The following is an 18,401-nucleotide window of genomic DNA, read 5'->3' as shown; positions in this document are numbered from 1 at the left end:
CCGACACGCCTGCTTCCTTGTGCGTGTCGTGCACGGAAAGCTTCGCAACGATGCCGCGTTCGTTGAGGTGGGCCTTAAAGGCTTCGCTGAGGTACTCGCCACCGCGATCGGTGTTCAACGCGCCGATGCGCTTGCCATGGTGGACTTCCAACCACGCCTCGAAAGCCTTGAAAGCCTCGAAAACCTCGCTCTTCAGGCGTAGGAGGTACAGCAAGGTCCAGCGGGTGGCGTCGTCTGTGAAGCTGACATAGTATTTGCGTCCTCCTAGGGTAATGACTCGCGCAGCACCCCATAGATCAGAATGGATCTCTTCGCCGAGCTCCTCAGCGCGATCTCCTTCGCGCTCAGTCGGGACCGGCTTGCGCGTCGACTTCGCGCGTATGCATGCCTCACAGGTCTCGACTTCATCGGCAGGCACCAAGATTACGCCGGCGATCCGGCCCTTTGAGACGAGCTCCCGTATCGCGCGCGGCACGATGTGACCTAGGCGGCGGTGGAGGTCCATAAGGGTGAGCTTCTCGGCCTTAGCAGCAGCGTTGGCGGATCCGTGGATGGTGTGTGTCTGCGTAACAAGGTACAGACCACGTGTCTTCGCAATCGTGCCGATTGTTTGCCCGTCGTGGTCAGCAATGACACACTTCCCTCCTGCGAAAGTTGTCGAGTAACCTGCATCGTCGATGCGGCCAATGGAGATGAGGTTGAATCCCAGCGCGGGCGTATAGAGGACCCGAGTAAGGCGGATCTGCGTGCGGGCAGAACCATTCGGTATGTTCACAACGAGCCCAATGAGTGTACTTTTACGTTCCTAACGGTACACCCGGGCTGCATATTCCCCGTTGTCAACGGAAACCCGACGCCGGCCGGAGAAATGTGTCCGGAGGTTGCAAACCCACCGGCCGGCACCTGAGGTGCCCATTGTTAGCAGACTGGCCGGTCTTGTTTTGAACGGACCGGCCGGCAATAGGGCAAATCAACAAGTGTTACTGAACAATGGTCCGGAATTTAATCTATGGTTGTAAATGGACCGGCCAGAGATCAGGCACCTACATTTATAACAGACCGGCCGGGACTCATATACCCACATTAATAACAGACCGGCCGGAGCTCATATACCCACATCATTGATGCACCGGCCGGAGCTCATACATTCACATTATCAATGCACCACCCAGAGCTCATATACTTGACTTAGAATGCACCGGCCGGAGTTCATGTACCTACATTTATAACATACCGGCCGGAGGTCATATACCTGCATTGCAAAAGGACCGGCCGGTCATAGTCTACCTACACCAAAAACAGACCGGCCAGGCATGACATACTTACACTACACATGGGCCGGACAGTCATAACAAACCTACATTAGAAATGAACCGGCCGGTCATATGGAATCTGAATGATAATTGTGCCAAACATCCCAGAACACATTGTCAAAGATGCACTGAGGTTTCTGGACCATCAACACACTGGACCTAGGTTTTTTGGGCTTGGAATACATTGACAAGCATTCCCTTACATGCTCCCAATTTTATCAGGTACATACAAACCATGCCCATGCTTCAAAAGCACCATAAATGAGCTTTTCTAGCCTGGAAACAGACCAGATCCAGGTTTTCCAGGCTGGAATTGCTTCAAAGGCTATTCTTGCACATGTGTTTAGCTCCCTAAATCATATTTACAACAGGTCTGAGCCTTATACACCAAGTCCGAGTATTTTGCACAATCGCCGAGATTCCACAAAGTCCCGGCGCCGGGGGTGCACCAAGTTGCGGCGCCGCAAGTGCTCCAAGTTGCGGCGCCGCAGGTGCACCAAGCCTCGGCGCCGCACCGTCTCGTTAAGCGCCGAGAAACATCGCTCGGCGCCGAGACTTGGTGCACCTGCGGCGCCGCAACTTGGTGCACCTGCGGCGCCGCAACTTGGTGCACCTGCGGCGCCGCAACTTGGTACTACCTCGGCGCCGAGTTGTGCTAAACCTGAGGAATAATGGAGTTTCTAACAATGATCACAAAAAGATTACTGATGTTTGTTACACCAATGACCTTTTGTAGCTCATCTTATAGGGAATGTTAGGTTCATTAGGAAATCTCCTAATGACACTACAAAGGTTTGTATGTGGTTACTTATAAAAAGTGATGTTTGTGTCTCATTGTGTAGGGAATGGTCTGTTGATAAGTAAATCTTCTATTGACACTTCAAGGATTCTCAACGGTTAGGCCGGTACAGCTGCTTTTCCTGTTCCGGCTGGTAAGTAAACTCACTAATGACACTACAGTGTGTTGTATTTAATTAGTAGATAATGAAATTAAGACAAAGGAACACTGTAGGAACAAGAGGTTGATTATCACAAAAGAATACATCATAGTTACAACCCTGCATCAAGGTTGAACTGTCTAGCATTTACAGAAAAGTCAGTGAGTTCCAAATGTAGGCTGTAGCAGAGCAATGTACCTAGGACCACATGTGTTAATTCTATAGAATGTCTCATATTCATCTGGGATTGGTTTCTACATACAGATATATATGTAGGGTGTGGCCATCATGATCATAGCAGAATGTATGAGGATAAATGAAACATGTATCAGCAACCCATCCATACATGACTTGATGAATGTACTTGTTCATCTGGACACATGTTGGCACAAAAGTTGTACATAAAGGCAACAACTTATCACTTCAGAGACATATCACTAATTGTGCATGTCCCTGCTCCCTTCTTACTCTCCTCACCATGGCAGTATTCTTTGCCCACATTAGGTTAGTGGCTATAATGTATGTTCATACAGCCAGCAGCACATATGCCAAATCTCATAGCTTAATCTTCCAAGCTGTAAGTGCTACCAACTTTAGTGTGGGCGCTAGATCAGCCAGAAGTTGTCATAGTACTACACATTTGTAATGTAGTGTTCTGTCTACTGTACAATAACAACAGCATGAGATGTACACATCCTTGTAGTCTCATCATAATAGTTGCTTATCAACCTAATGTTCCCCACAAGATGAGATACAAATATGTGTAGTGCTATCAATAAGCTTACTTACTGGCTGAACAAGAAAAGCTGCTGTACTGGCCTAAGCATTGAAAATCCTTGAAGTGTCAATAGAAGATTTACTTATCAATAGACCATTCCCTACACAATGAAATATAAACCTCACTTTTTATAAGTAACCACATACAAACCCTTGTAATGACATTAGAAGATTTACTAATGAACCTAACATTTCCTATAAGATGAGCTACAAATGTACAAATTGAATACAATATACTGTAGTGTCATCAGTAAGTTTACTTACCAGCCAGACAAGAAAAGCAGCTGTACCGGCCTGACCATTGGAAATCCTTGAAGTGTCAATAGAAGATTTACTTATCAACAGACCATTCCCTACACAATGAGACACAAACATCACTTTTTATAAGTAACCACATACAAACCTTTGTAGTGTCATTAGGAGATTTCCTAATGAACCTAACATTCCCTATAAGATGAGCTACAAAAGGTCATTGGTGTAACAAACATCAGTAATCTTTTTGTGATCATTGTTAGAAACTCCATTATTCCTCAGGTTTAGCACAACTCGGCGCCGAGGTAGTACCAAGTTGCGGCGCCGCAGGTGCACCAAGTTGCGGCGCCGCAGGTGCACCAAGTCTCGGCGCCGAGCGATGTTTCTCGGCGCTTAACGAGACGGTGCGGCGCCGAGGCTTGGTGCACCTGCGGCGCCGCAACTTGGAGCACTTGCGGCGCCGCAACTTGGTGCACCCCCGGCGCCGGGACTTGGTGCATCCTCGGCGCCGGGACTTTGTGGAATCTCGGCAATTGTGTAAAATACTCGGACCTGGTGTATAAGGCTCAGAGCTGTTGTAAATGTGGATTGGGAGGCTCAATAAATGTGTTCTGATGCATTTCCAGCCCAGAAAGGCTGGTTTTGGTCTATTTTCAGCCCAGAAAACTCAATTTTGATGATTCTAAAGCTCTGGAATGGTTTGCATGTGCCTGGAAAATTGGGAGCATCTATGGGGATGCTAAAAATGTATTCAAAGCCCAAAAAACCTGGGTCCAGTGCATTTATGGTCCAGAAAACTCAGTGCATCAATGAATATGTTTCCAGGATGGTGGGAGCAATTGATATTCAGGCTCCATATGACCGGCCGGTTCATTTCTGATATAGGCATGCTATGCCTGGCCGGTCAATGTGTAGTGAAACTATGTCATGGCCGGCCGGTTTGTTTTGTGCGTGGGTACATTATGACCGGCCGGTTCTTTCTCAATGTAGGTATATCACCTCTGGCCGGTGTGTTATTAATTTAGATATATTACCTTCGGCCGGTACATCATAAACAAAGGTATATGACCTTCGGCCGGACCATTTGAAACCATAGGGATGCATTCCGGCCGGACTATTTCCAAACACAGGGATGAAATCCTGCTGGAGTGTTATAAATGTGGTTGCCACTCTCCGGCCGGTCCATTTACAACCATAGATTAAATTCCGGACCATTGTTCAGTAACACTTGTTGATTTTCCCTGCCATCGGCCGGTCCGTTCAAAACAAGACCGGCCAGTCTGCTAACAATGGGCACCTCAGGTGCCGGCCGGTGGGTTTGCAACCTCCGGACACATTTCTCCGGCCGGCGTCGGGTTTCCGTTGACAATGGGGAATATGCAGCCCGGGTGTACCGTTAGGAATGGGTATGGTCCGCTCATGAATGTGTCACAACCATGTCTCCGACCCCAGTGGCCTGAAACATCTGCTGGTTCGCGGCGTTCAGCGAGCGAGGCACAGTCTCGCGAAAGGTAAGGAAGGCGTCGCGATAGGGCGACATATGATCGCTCGCACCGGAATCATACAAGTCAACACGGTTCGATTCGGTCGCGACGAGCGCAACGGCGGAGGCAGCGGGAGCAGCGGTACTGTACACAGTGTTGGTATCACCAGGTTCGTCAACCTGATCCTCCAGAGACCACAGCTCTCGCAGACGAGCTTCCTCCTCCTCCACAGCGCGCATCCATGTCGCAACAGTGACTCCTTCCGGCTCGGCATCGGTGCTCACGAGAAGATCGTCGACCCAGTTTTCGACAGCAGTGACACGGTCAGCAAAGGGAGCAGGGACTTGCGTAGACGCAGGTAGGTCTTCGTCACCAGAGTCAGACGAGGTCGACACCGTCTGGAGCGACGGCATCGAACCAGAGTTCGTGTCGGATACTTCCGTAAGTGCGGTGATGTCGGAGCGCGTGTCCTCGAATAGATCGGGAGGTGAGTCGTCCTCCGAGGAGTAGTCGACAGGAGCTGCAAAGACGGTCCAGGCGCCGGCGATCTCATCGAGCGAAGCAGCGGTGTTGGCAGCGGGCGTGGCAACATTTGCGCCGCCCAACTTCGACTTCGATGTGTTGGTCTGCGACTTAGCATCGTTCTTTGACGCGGCAGCCTGAGCTCCATCCTTCGCCTTGCCATCCTCGTTCTGCTTCGGGCTTGGGCACTGGTCCTGACGGTGGCCCTTCCCTCCACAGTTCCAGCACACTCCAACTGGTCTCTGCGGTCCACGACGTCCTCGCCCTTTCGGCTTCTCTGTCGAGATGACACTTGCCGCAACTCCTGTGTCCTTCGCCTTCGCCACCTTCGCCTTCGACGCATGGCGACGGTCCCATTCCTCCAGCGCTATCTCCATCAAGGCATCCGCATCCAGAACAGGGGCCTCCTCGGTAGCTGCGTCCACATCCGCCATCAGCGGCGCGATGTTCATGCTCTGGAAACGACGCGCCAGCTTCGCAGTGGCCGAGATCTGCGAGACGAAACTCGCCAACTCCTCGGGTAAGAAGTTGATCACGAGGGATGCATACTCGGCGGCGGCGACTGCGATGTCCATGTTCAACAGTTCCTCGTACTTCACACGGAGACGGTCGAGCTCGGAGTGGAGGTTCGCGCCCGGCGTGGCTCGCATATTGAGGAACTCGGTCCGGTAGCGTGCGCGAAGGATCATCGACTTCTGGGAGAACTCCTGGACGATGGCTGCCCAGATGGCAGCTGCAGTTCCCTTGCGGCGATGTTTTGTGAAGGTGATATCGGGAAGTTTCTGCGTTAGGAGATACCGAGCTAAATCTTCCTTCTCTTGCCAGGCATCGATCGCAGCTTGTTCGGCCTGCGTAGGCGCGGTCGCAGCGGCGGGCGTTGGAACGGTCAACGTCCCATCAAAGTGTCCCCAGACCTTCTTCTGGCGGACTGCGATCTCAAAACGTTGCTGGAAGGTCAACCAGTTCTTCCCAGTCGAATCGAGCTTCTCGAAGGCCGAGCTGAAATCGGCGAGCGAGGTTGTCATAGCGGCGGCGTTGGGCTAGACGGCAAGTGATAGGCGATGCGGGCGATTGGTGAGTCTTGTAGGCTACAGCGCAGGGCTCATAACCTAATGAAACACGCAGCAGCGCGAGCGTGCGGGTGGTCGGCTAGTAGCGACGATCACAGGCCTCAGTGCACGCTCGTAGAGCAAGACTAATGTATTATAGCATACCTAGTAGCGACGATCACAGGCTAACGTGTATGTGAGCTATGGTATGCGGGCACGGAAAATAAACATGTACTCACCCTCAGTGCACGCTCGTAGAGCAAGACTGAGGGTGACCGAACGAAAGCAGCGCGGTATATCTGGCAGACGGGACAGGGACAGGAACGAGAGTAATACCGTAAATGGTAAGTCAGATGATAACGCGATGGCGGGTCAACAGAAGAACGGCGGGACGGCGGGATGGCGGTACCGTAAGAGTCCGTGATAAAAGAAGTCGAAATGGTATAGTAAAGCCGGAGCCGGGCGGACGTACAGATTGTATGCTCCAACACATGTTTTTGGCGGTGAGTATCAATTTGGTCCTCGTGCCGTGGCACGCGCCGTATGTGATATCTGCCGTCTTGGTCAATCGTCTCAGCTTGCGGCACCGGCATGGTGGTGTCGGTGCTCAGTTCGATGTTACCACGGGTAGCGTGAGTCTTCGATATGTGCTCGACGGGTGCAGAAGCTGTACGAGGTTTTCACATGATAGTTGTGTCATTATTGTTACAACGATGCCATAACCCCACAGCTGGAACTACTGGTGAGGCGACAAGCATTACTTCCCACATTCAGCACTAGGAAACTCTCCTCATACCGCTACCACATCTGTCTCGAAAATTCCCACGGGTGGAATCTAGAGAAAAATAGCGTATGACCAAAGCTTCAGAGACCCAAGAGGGGGTCGGAGGGGACCATAGGCATCAGCCGTACCCACTACGAAAGCAGGAGGCTGAACCAAAAGGCCAAGGCCACCAGGTCGATGGGAAACCGCGGGGGAAGGAGACGACCCCGGCGCCTATACCAGCGACCCCGAGTCGAGGACGTAAAGTACTCGACAGACTAACGAACTCCTTAAGTAGACCACCCAAACCGGCTGCGCCTATGGACGGCATAGAACGGACGCAGCAGGAAGAGGATAAGGACGATGAGAGTATACAAGTAGAGTCACCAACACCGACACGAACCGGCCACCAGACCAACGACAGCCTGATGCTAGGCAACGCCGCCTCGGACCTCTTCAGCCCGGACCACATCCAAAGGAAGATGATCCTATTGGAGGAGGCACTGAGCAGGGCAACGGGGATCCTCAAGGAGATCTCCATGCACGCTGAGTACCCCGCATCCGTTACGAAAGACGCGCAGACCATCGCGAGCAGACTGACGTCATGGGAAGAGCCACAGCCAGTGACAGCCCCCAAACCGACGACCTCGCCGCCCCCTGCCAGTGCCGACACCACCATCCTCGAGAACATCGCCAAGGCGATCGACAGACTCGCGACCAGACTCGACCACATCGAGGCGAAGGACGCACCGACCACGACAACACAGGACTGGACCACGTCGGACGACTCGGCAACAATCCGGACAACAGCTACGGCGCGTACCAGCAGGAACAAAAAGAAGACCACCGCCGCCGACACCACCACTACCAACAGAGCAACCGTACGGACGGTGGTCGCAACCGCGAAACCGATCGTCCCGACACCCCGCACGCCCAAGCCAGTCCTCAACCCGCTGGCGGCACACCACCCGTCTCGACTCATCATCGAGATCAAGGACGGACCGTCAGCAAAGGATCGGCCAAGCGAGGTGGAGATTGTAAAGTACATCAACGAGATACTGCAGGCCAGCGACGAGAGCAGACACTTACGGGTCGTGAACGTTAAGTTCAACGCCCACAATAACTGCATTGTCTTCACGCGCGCTGATCAGTCAGCGGGAGAGCTTGCACTGCATGCTCCGAGGTTTGTAGATTTCTTCGCTGGCACGCGCGAGACGCGCATCCGACCCGACGAGAAGTGGTTCAAGATCCAGCTCAACGGGGTACGGACGTTCAACGACAACACCCGCGACATTGCAACACCACAAGAGATCGACCGCGACCTACGCAGCCTGAACCCGGACTACGAGAAGATGGAGACCGCCGACTTACCTCGGTGGATGCGACACAGGGGCGACCTCATCAACCTGACGTACTCGTCAGTGGTGATCGCCCTCAAGTCCCAAGAGGATGCCGACCACCTGGTGAACAGAGTCAAGAACCTCGCGATTGCAGGGCAGTTCGCAGAGGTGAGACGGTACGCTGATAAACCACCCGTCATGCAGTGTAGCCGGTGCTGGCTATTCGGCCACACCAAGTCACGATGCAACAGGAAGGAGAAGTGCCGCATCTGCGGGGACACCACGCACACTGAAGGAGACCACACCTGCAAGGAGTGCCACGAAGAACGACCGGACGACGACGACACCAGCATGGAAGACTGCAACCATGAGCAGTACGAATGCGCCAACTGCTCTGGCGCCCACACGGCGAACTGGCGACACTGCGCATCCCGAGACCAGGCCCGCGGCATCACAAAAGCAACACCGCGCCCAAAGGGAGGCGCTAAGGCGACATCAGAGTGGAAGGAGGCCCGACCAACAAAGAACGCAGCAAAACGGGCCCAGCCCAGCCAAGCGCAGCGAAAAGCAGCAGAGAGCGAGAACAAGTTCGCTGCGCTGGAGGCTCTGGACGAAGAACGAAAGAAGGGAGACCTGGAAGCGCTCCAAAAGCGCTTCCCAGACCTAGATGAGGCTAACATATGCTCATCCTACGCGACGATGGTTGACGACTTCGCAGCAACGGTAGCGTTCATCGAACGCGAACTCTGCCCCGGCCGGATCCCCGACAATGAAAGCGACCACGAGGTTGGACTATGAAGGACACGACCACACGGCCGGTCCGGATCCTACAGCTCAACGCCAACCGACAGAACGCAGTGCTACACGCCCTGCTCAACACCGCGACCTCAGACGACACCGCCGACATCGTCCTCATCACGGAACCATGGTGGGGAAATATTGGCAACGACACCCAAGGGCCGGTCTCTGAGGCGGGAGCAGGTTGGACGCCGATACTACCCGTCTCAGCAGTCCCCCAGGATAAGCGACCGAGAGTAATGGCGTACACGCGCCGACGGGGAGACTTCACAGTCACCCTCCGTTCCGACATCGCAAGCGACCTCGACATCCAAGTCCTAGAGGTAGCACAGGCGCCCTACCCCCCCACGATCATCGTCAACCTCTACAACGACGACCGCAAGCAGGGCACCAGGTCAGCTGCGAAGCGACTCCAGAGCCTCGCACTCCCCAGAGACGCCCCGACCATCTTGTCGGGCGACTGGAACCTGCACCACCCCCTCTGGTCGCGCACGTCGGACCCAGCGAAGGACTCGACAGACCAGACCGTGGACTGGCTGACACAGCACGGGTACACGATGAAGAACGAGAAGGGCGCGCCCACGTTCTTCTCGCACGCACACGAAACATGGTCCACGATCGACCTCACCTTCACCAACCCCAAAGCCACCGAGCTCGACACAGCTAAACACTGGTGGATCGACAGAGAATACGCGTTCGGATCCGACCACTTCGCCCTGCGATGGGAGATCGACAACGGCGCCGTCGAGATTGACAACCTCACCGGGGAACGCTACAACTTCAAAGACACGGACCCAGCAGAGTGGCGCGAAGCCTTCCGAGCAGCACTGGGGGAACACGACCTAGACCTCGCCCCCCTATCCGAGCCTAACGCGACACTCTCCGACGACCAGCTAGACCGAGCCGCTGACGCGCTGACGGCGGCGATGCAAACCGCCAACACAACAGCGGCAAAGGTCAAGAAGCCAAGTGACCGCGCACGACCGTGGTGGAACGCGGACCTCCACGACGCAGCGAAGAAGATCGCGGACCTACGCACGCAGAGCCTGAACCACCTGAAAAGGTGGGGCACGCAGGCGAGTACGACAAACGCCCAGATCAAGAAGTCCCGGAACTACTTCAAGCGGCTTTACAAGAAGGCACGCCAGAAGTGGATCACGGAGACCCTCGAGACCGCGACCACAGCCGACATCTGGGGCTTCACGAAATGGGGCAAAGGGGTACGATCGTACCAATCGCCAGCCATCTCGCGAGGCGCCGACCGACCACCAGCCGTCATGCACGAAGACAAGTGCAACGCGCTGCGGGACGAGCTATTCCAGCCACCACCACCACTGCAAGGAGTCCCGGAGAACGACCTCAAGGACCCTCACCCAGAGGACTTCGCTGACGAAGACGTCACGAAGGACGAGGTGAGGCGCTCCATATTCGAGCAGGGGGCAGACAAGGCCCCGGGGCTCTCCCAATGCCAGTTTCGTGTCATACGATGGGCGTGGGCGGAGGCAGACACCACCATAACCACGCTGATGAACCACTGTCTACGCGCAGGCTACCACCCCAAGGCATGGAGGAAGGCGATTGCGGTCGCCATCCCCAAGCCGGGCAAGCCAGACTACAGCAACCCCAGGGCCTACCGGCTCATCCAACTGCTGGAGTGCCTCGGGAAGACCCTGGAACGGATCGTCGCCAACCGCCTCGCCTACCTGGTATCGACGCACAACCTCGTCCCGGCAAACCAGTTCGGAGGACGCCCTGCCAGCTCCACAGACGACGCCATCCTCACTTTTGTCCACGACGTCGAAGCAGCCCACAACCACGGGAAAGTCACATCAGCGCTCACCTTCAATATCAAAGGCTTCTTCGACTTTGTGAACCACCGCCGACTCCTCAACGTCATGCGCGAAAAACGCCTCCCGCTCCAACTCGTCCGATGGACGGCAGCCTTCCTCTCGGAGCGAGAGGCAGCAATATGCCTAGACGGGATACGAGGGGAGATGAGACCGGTGGAGAATGGGATCCCCCAAGGCTCACCGGTATCGCCCATCCTCTCCATCCTGTACGCCGCTGAGCTTCTCGAAATCTTCGAGAAGGCAGCGCGGGACCACGTAGACGCCATCAATGCCAAGCTGAAGCTGGTCGACAGCCCCGGCCCCACCCAGCTGATCATGTTCGTAGACGACGGCAAGCTCTACGTCTCTTCGGATTCCCTCGACACCAACACCCGGATCCTCAAGATCGCCTACGGCCGAGTCGACACCTGGATGGCCAGCGTCGGCCTCTCGCCTGACCTGGTCAAAAGGGAACTGATGCATTACTCGCTCAGACGTCGGACGGCCAACGACTCCCCGACCATCACCCTCCCAGGCACCAATGGAGCCGACACCACCATCGCCGCAACTGCCACAACAAAGTGGCTGGGCGTACACCTCGACAGAAGACTCAACTTCGACCATCACGTCAAGCAGATGGCCGGACGTGCGGAGAAAGTGGTAAACGGGCTGGGCATGCTAGCCAACACCGTAAGGGGACTCTCACAGGAGCACTTACGAACACTTTACACAGCATGCGTACGTCCGATCATGACGTACGCGTGCCCCGCATGGTGGCGAGGCAAGAAAAGCCACGAGAACGCTCTCGAAAAGGTACAACGACGCGCACTGAGACTGATATGCGCAGCATTCAGAACGACGCAGACGATCGCCATGGAGATCGAAGCGGCGATTGCGCCCATCCGACACCACCTCGAGCTCACCAAGGATCGGGCAGCGATCCGGCTGAACAAGCTCAGCGCGCACAGCCCGATCCTGCAACGCCTCCCGGACGCATGGCGCCAATTCACCCAGTCCAACACCCCCCGACCACCACGACCGACACATAGGAAGACCAACGCAAACCGGAGGAAACCCCCAGCGACAACCCGGCTATGCAACATGGCACTGAGGTCAGACCCCCTAGACGAGCGCATAACACCGCTCGCGGTCCCCCCGTGGAAGAAGACAGCGGCGGACTTCAACGGTCGACTCACCATCACCCCAGCGGTGAAGGGAGTCACCAAGGAAGCCGCCGCAAAGGAACACAAAGCAAAGCTAAGTAACCTCAGCAGACGCAAAGACACCATCACGCTATACTCTGACGGTTCTCTGCTCACAGAGAACAACCAGAGGCGCGTAGGCGCAAGCCACGTCGCGCTCGGCCACAACAGCATTCTCTTTGGAAGGAGAATCCCGATGAGCCAACGCGCCGAGGTCTACGACGCGGAGATGGCAGGTCTCTCGTGGGCAGCGAGAGACTTAGAGGCCTACCTGCAACAACCGGACACCCCCCCCACACGCGACATCTACTTCTTCGCCGACAACACATGCGCCATATCTGCTATCTTCGAAGCGAGACCGGGACCGTCACAAGGCCACTCACGCATCTTCCGCGAGATCATCATCCGCCTCCTCGAATCCAACCCAGAAACCAAGATCACCATTGCGTGGACACCAGGCCACGAAGGGATCACCGGCAATGAACTCGCCGACCAACTCGCCAAAGACGCGACCGCGATGCAACCCGACAACAACCGATCCACGCGTGCAAACGCCCTGCGCAGAGCAAGGGAAAGAGCGATGAAAGCGTGGACCGACGAGTGGAAGAAAAAGAGACCGACCGGTCGCTTCGCGACCGCCAACCGCCTACCACCAAAACCCAAACCGCGAAAGCGGTTCCTCAAGCTACCGCGCGAAGTGTTCGGACGGGTACTACAGTGCCGGTCAGGACACGGGTTCATGGGCGAATACTACAGACACCACGTCCCGTCCGAAACAGTCGAATGCCCGTGCGGCGCGCAGTACCAGTCGAGGAAACACATCCTCCAGGACTGCCCGCGGTACGAGGCGCACCGAAACACCCTCCGAGAAGCCAGCGAAACGATCGACTTACCTACGATCCTCGGCACAGACGACGGCATTGACGCACTCGCGCGCTTCATCGAGAAGAGCGGCGCGTTCACGAAGACAGGAGAACCACCCGAGGCTCCGGAGGAAGGAGCAGCAGAACAGGATGACGATGAAGAGGCCGCCGCAGGAGACGAACGCGGAGGAGACGACACAGAGCCAGAAGAAGACCCGGACGGACCGGCCGACGAGGACGAAGAATAGACGGTACCAGCTGCACGGCGAAGTACCGTCCCCAAACCCGACACCCCCCACACCTCCGACACCCACTCGTGCACTAGGGGAACAAACCCGGCTTGCGCCCCTAGGAGAAGACGACGCGCCGACCGCGGAACGCGGAGTACTATGAAGATTTTCCTTTTTTATTCATTTATGCCTATCTATTAAAGACCTATGCGACCCGGACAGACGAACAGAACCGCATACATAGAAGCTACCATAGACTACAGAACGATACCGACCCATTACTACCTACCTCTCCAGACTTTACTCCTACCAGTACAGCCCCGAACGGGACGACGACCTGGGTGGCGCGTTTAAACGCCCACTACTGTACAGGCCGGCGTCCGCCGCGTCTTAGCACATGTTTGCTTGCAGCGGTTAATAAATGCTGAGTTCATCATCATCATCACATTCAGCACTAGTGCACGAGTCAGCCCTCCCTCATCACTTCAAGCGGTTCGAGGCCAGAGACGTACCGGTAGACGGTCGCCGTCGTCAAGACCTACAGAAAGTAATTCATCCAGTCACACGCGATAATCCTCGTCATCGCGGATCACATCCTCTGTGACGACCACTCCGGTGAGCGTTCCGGCATCCTTTGACCCCGATTGCGCAAGAGTAGATAACGCATTCGAGCGGAATGCCATGTCTGAAATTTGGCCAAGCCGGATTGTGTTGGGTAAAGAGCGTGACGTGAGCTTCGTGGCAGTGTTTTCTGACCAGGCGGCCCCAATCGCCACACGAAATATGATAAGCAGAGATGAGACTGTCTGTGAGTGTTGTCAGCGTTGCTGCTAATCTGGATGCCAACACCTACCTGGACCTGGCTCACTACTTGCAGGAAAAGGCTTCCAACAGGGTTTCCGATACCGAATGGAACTATGAATAGAACTGCGAAGATAGAGTACATCAGGAAAACCCCCTTTTGAGAATTCGTGAGAAGTTATGAATATTGTGCAGAACAAAGCTAATGTAGACACATTCTACGGAACATAGCTAATGATTGATGCATTCTACAGAACGTAGCTAATGATCGATGCATTCAGCAGTATTATTGGAATGAGCGAAGGATTGCTGAGAATGCCATCGAGAGGCTGTACATGACATAGTAATATCTGTCTCAGTGTCAAATAAGTGATATGGACCGAAGAACATTGATAAAATCGTATCAATTCTACGATTCAGTGTACATTACATGAGTATCATAGTCCATTCAAGTTGTACTTCGACAGCTCAGACTAATCTAGAAGTAGTTAACATGGTTTCCTCCACTCAAGGTGCAGGGCTGCGGGACAAGGGTCGTCCTGCGCGGCCCTGCAAATGCGGCACGACTGCGACTGCGCCCGCCGGTCTCTGGCCCTCCTCCCCGCTCGCCAATCCCTACTGTCCGGCCAGTTCCTCCCCGCTCACTCACCCTCGCACCCGCCTAGTCTTGCCGTGCACCGTCCCTGCCCGCTGCTGTGGACCACAGGTTTTGGATGCGGTGGTAAGGGGGTAACCAACGTCGCCCGTGATGCAGCACTCGCCAAACCAAATGTGAAGCCATGGAGGTGGGATGCTCACCTTCTTGCATTATATCATCGTATTTGCGACAGCCAAGACGCCGTTCATGATCGCACTCGTACTCAGATGGTTTAGCACGACATGAGACGGCACGGGCAATACACTCACATCGTCCGCTAGGCCAGTGACATCTAGCTTCATCGCCGCTCGACTGGCCCTCTCCACGTTGTCTACCGCCGCCAACGCACTCGTCACGTCTGTCCCACTCGCCGTCACCACGGGCAAGCCCAGGGGCGACGGCCCGTGCACCCCTCCGTCGCAGTACACACCCCCGTTGGCATCATCCACGGTTATGCTCATTCGGAGGTGGTTCGAGCAAGTTCGGCTCTCCCTGTCGCGCTCGCACCTCGAGCGATCCCTACCCGATCCCCTTGATCGCTCGCGCTCGGTCGGTACAGGGCTCCCGCTCACTGTCTGTGGCTTCACGTTGAGGATCAGCTTGTCGAGGCGCCAACGGGGGCGGGCGGGATGTTCGGGGTGGGGACGGAGTTGTACCCGCTTGCGGAGGACTGAAGAGGAGGCGGGAGTGAGGAGAGGGACGCCAGGTCGGGCAGCTTGAGGGAGCGCTTCTTCTGGTGGAGAGAGCGGTGGAGGCGGCAAGTTGTTGTTTATGGGGGATGCTCGGGCAGGGCTGCCGCGGTGAGCGAGCGCGCTGACATACCTTTTGTGTGCGTGCTCAGCCGCGCTCAGCCTTTGTTTGTCGTTTCTGCAGAGGCCGGGCGACAACGAGGTCGCGCTGCTGCGCCGTCGACTTGACGCGGGGCTGGACGGTCAAGTGGGCATCCGGGGTGGAGGTGGAGGATCGACGCGAGAGTCGCGCGCAGAATAAGTCCTAAGCGCTCAGTTCGGGATCTTCCGATGTAGGCCGCATAAGGCAAGTCCGACAGCGCTTGCGTCTGTCCACTGCCAGCGCGGTCCTCGTCCTGCCTTCACTCCCTCCTCCACGGCCTTGCTCCGCGCCGCTCGCCCGCCGCGCAATCTCGAGAACATCAAGCGCGGCCGTTCCGTGAAGAGACAGGCCCATCATGGGCCTGTCACAGGTATAGGTGAGCCGTAGCCTATCTGACACGTCAACACGTGTTTAACGCGACACTTTAGCAGTACATAACAACACTAACGACGCCGCAAAAGCATCGTTAGTGTGCTCAGTGCTCACGAAGGACGCGGGTGCAGAGGAGAGGGCTAGTGCAGCTGAGGGGCTGCATCAAAAGTATGTTGTACGTCCTATCTGCTCTGCTGACCTTCCTCCTAGGCCAGCTCAGTGCACACCACCCTCCGTGCGGCACTGTCGCCCTCTCTGCGCACCACCGCCCTCTCCGTGCGTCGCCACCCTCTCCGCGCCGCGTCACCGCCCTCTCCATGCGTCACCGCCCTCTCAGCGCGCCCTGCCTCGCTGCCACTGCGCGCCTCGTCGCCACTGCGGTCGTTGTACCCACTGCCATATGATATAAAACCCGCGCCGCCACCGCTGTGTCTGCCCCCCGTGCGTCTCTCTCCGGTGTTCACTTTGCCTGCTAACTCCGACCCTGACCATCAGCTGCACCCGTCGCCCCTTCGCGTTCGCGCCAGACGCGCCGACAGACGAGGCGGGGACCACAGCGCCGACAAGAATAGCGCTTCCTCCCCGATCGCTCCCGCGCTGTATACCGCGTCTTCCGAACCGCGCCCGGCGACAACTGCTCCGTCCAAACATGAAGTTGCCCCAACAATCCGTTTGGCTGAGTTCCACCGTCAACAGCCGAAGTGCTACCATCGAATCATGCATTCGATCTTCACGGTGGTGCGCTTGTCTGAATCTTCCTTGTGTGTTTTCCCTAACGTCTGTCTCGTTCAGCATTGGACATATTCTCCATGCACTGTCACAGCCAGGCGAGGAGGACGCTTTTGATCGGGATCAGATACCCGACGAGTAGTACCGGACCAGATGATGAATTCATCACAAGGACACTCGGAATAGATATAAGGCTACCTAGTTGTACCTCGTTCGTTCGTCATATTGTACCTGCTCTGTCTAGTAGATAGTTTACTATGGTATCTTGCAATCGATCTAATGTTCCTAAAATTTCCTGTGTGTGGCACGACAACATGAATAATGATGAATCATACGTGCTATATTCTTCAATCCGTGACACATAACATTGAGGTAGGTACACATAATGCACTCACATAGTCAATATATTGTCTGAAATTCGCAAGAAATTCGTACAGAAGTTTAGGGGGGTAGCTAATTCCCTATAATATTCCGAACACGTGAATAGTCCAAAATGTTCATTATTCCATACAATACTCCGCAATTTGACATATTCTGAAAAGGGCCTTTTCCTGATGTAGAGCGCGGCGGATTCGACAACAATGGCGACGATATTGACGTAGGTCGATGTGTGCTGTGCCCCCATGACCTTGCTCGTCTGGTATCGGTAGACAAGGAGTCGTCCCGCGATAAGGAACGTGACCACGATGTTGAGCGCGAGGGACATGACGTAGTACGAGAGGGTAATGTCGACGATTGCAAAAGGCGACGAGTTCCTGATACCGACCAGTGCCGCGATCCCCAAGGCTGGACGGTGATTAGCTCAGACCATACACATATACGCTTGTCGGCATACCTATCGATGCAAGTAGCATTAGACAGGGCAATACCAAGAGGAGGGTGGTCCAACGCCTCGACGTGTTCTTGTAGATGACGAGAAAGCGCCAGACCTAACGATTGCACTGAGTCACTTGCGACTATCCGAGGAGAAACGGATCAATCGACATACCAGAAACGCATCCATGAACCAGTTTCCAACGATGAATGCGACGGTGGAAATCTCGTTCACGGGGTCGCTGAACATGGCTTCTTCAAATGCAGCAGGGCCTCCGGGAAAGTTGCGGTATTCAACGAACGCTTGCTGAGTAAACTTCGAGTTGCCACCGACGAAAAGCGAACCGAAGGTGAATATGATGGAAATGAATGTCAAAAGGAAGATTTGTCTCCGCATGTTGCGATGGTTGATCTCCTTCACTAGCAGATAGAAGCACATCACAAACAAGGTGAGTACGACGCCATAGGCAACGTTGCTGATCAATGCCCCTGTGAGCCACATGTCCTCATTGAAGATTTGATAAGAGGTTTCGTTCGGTGCCCATGAGCTATTGTACATGTTCTACGAATCGGTGAAAGAAAAGATACCACGTCAGCCAGTAGACCCGTGGTTTCAGAAAATCTGAGACTTACGATGACAATGGATGTGTTACTAGGGCGCCACCAGTGCCGGGAATATGCGTGAAGGGATCTACCTCCCAACAGGCGGGTCGTGTCATGCATTTATAGTAAGATAGGGCTCACGCACAAGCATCCAATGTTACCTAAGCAAAGCGTGACGGAACAGTGTAGAATCAATGACAATTCAATGTTCACTTTGTGCAGAAATCAGTTCGCACAAAGTTGTTTGAATTCGCG

At 54.9% G+C, this 18,401-nt stretch overlaps 3 protein-coding genes across 3 annotated transcripts; all 3 read right to left on the bottom strand.

Annotated features, from left to right (window-relative positions):
• Positions 1-4,697: 4,697 nt before the first annotated feature.
• On the bottom strand, positions 4,698-5,003 carry C8Q71DRAFT_699809 (uncharacterized protein; the record flags this gene model as incomplete). Its single annotated transcript, XM_047920086.1, has 1 exon — positions 4,698-5,003. The coding sequence occupies one exon, from the start codon at positions 5,001-5,003 to the stop codon at positions 4,698-4,700; it is 306 nt and encodes a 101-aa protein (XP_047784269.1).
• A 957-nt stretch (positions 5,004-5,960) lies between these two features.
• On the bottom strand, positions 5,961-6,311 carry C8Q71DRAFT_691374 (uncharacterized protein; the record flags this gene model as incomplete). The annotated part of the gene is made up of 1 exon (XM_047919865.1): positions 5,961-6,311. A coding segment is annotated over one exon (351 nt), but the record flags the coding sequence as incomplete, so codon positions are not given.
• Positions 6,312-17,006: 10,695 nt separating this feature from the next.
• On the bottom strand, positions 17,007-18,102 carry C8Q71DRAFT_720537 (uncharacterized protein; the record flags this gene model as incomplete). The annotated part of the gene is made up of 5 exons (XM_047921369.1): positions 17,007-17,015; positions 17,126-17,191; positions 17,242-17,516; positions 17,566-17,659; positions 17,719-18,102. The coding sequence occupies 5 exons, from the start codon at positions 18,100-18,102 to the stop codon at positions 17,007-17,009; spliced, it is 828 nt and encodes a 275-aa protein (XP_047784267.1).
• Positions 18,103-18,401: the final 299 nt, after the last annotated feature.

Source organism: Rhodofomes roseus, assembly GCF_022264815.1.
Source record: "Rhodofomes roseus strain CIRM-BRFM 1785 chromosome Unknown C8Q71scaffold_2, whole genome shotgun sequence".
Taxonomy (NCBI): domain Eukaryota; kingdom Fungi; phylum Basidiomycota; class Agaricomycetes; order Polyporales; family Fomitopsidaceae; genus Rhodofomes; species Rhodofomes roseus.
The sequence above is the reverse complement of the archived record's forward strand: the minus strand, read 5'-3'. Positions and strand labels throughout refer to the sequence as shown.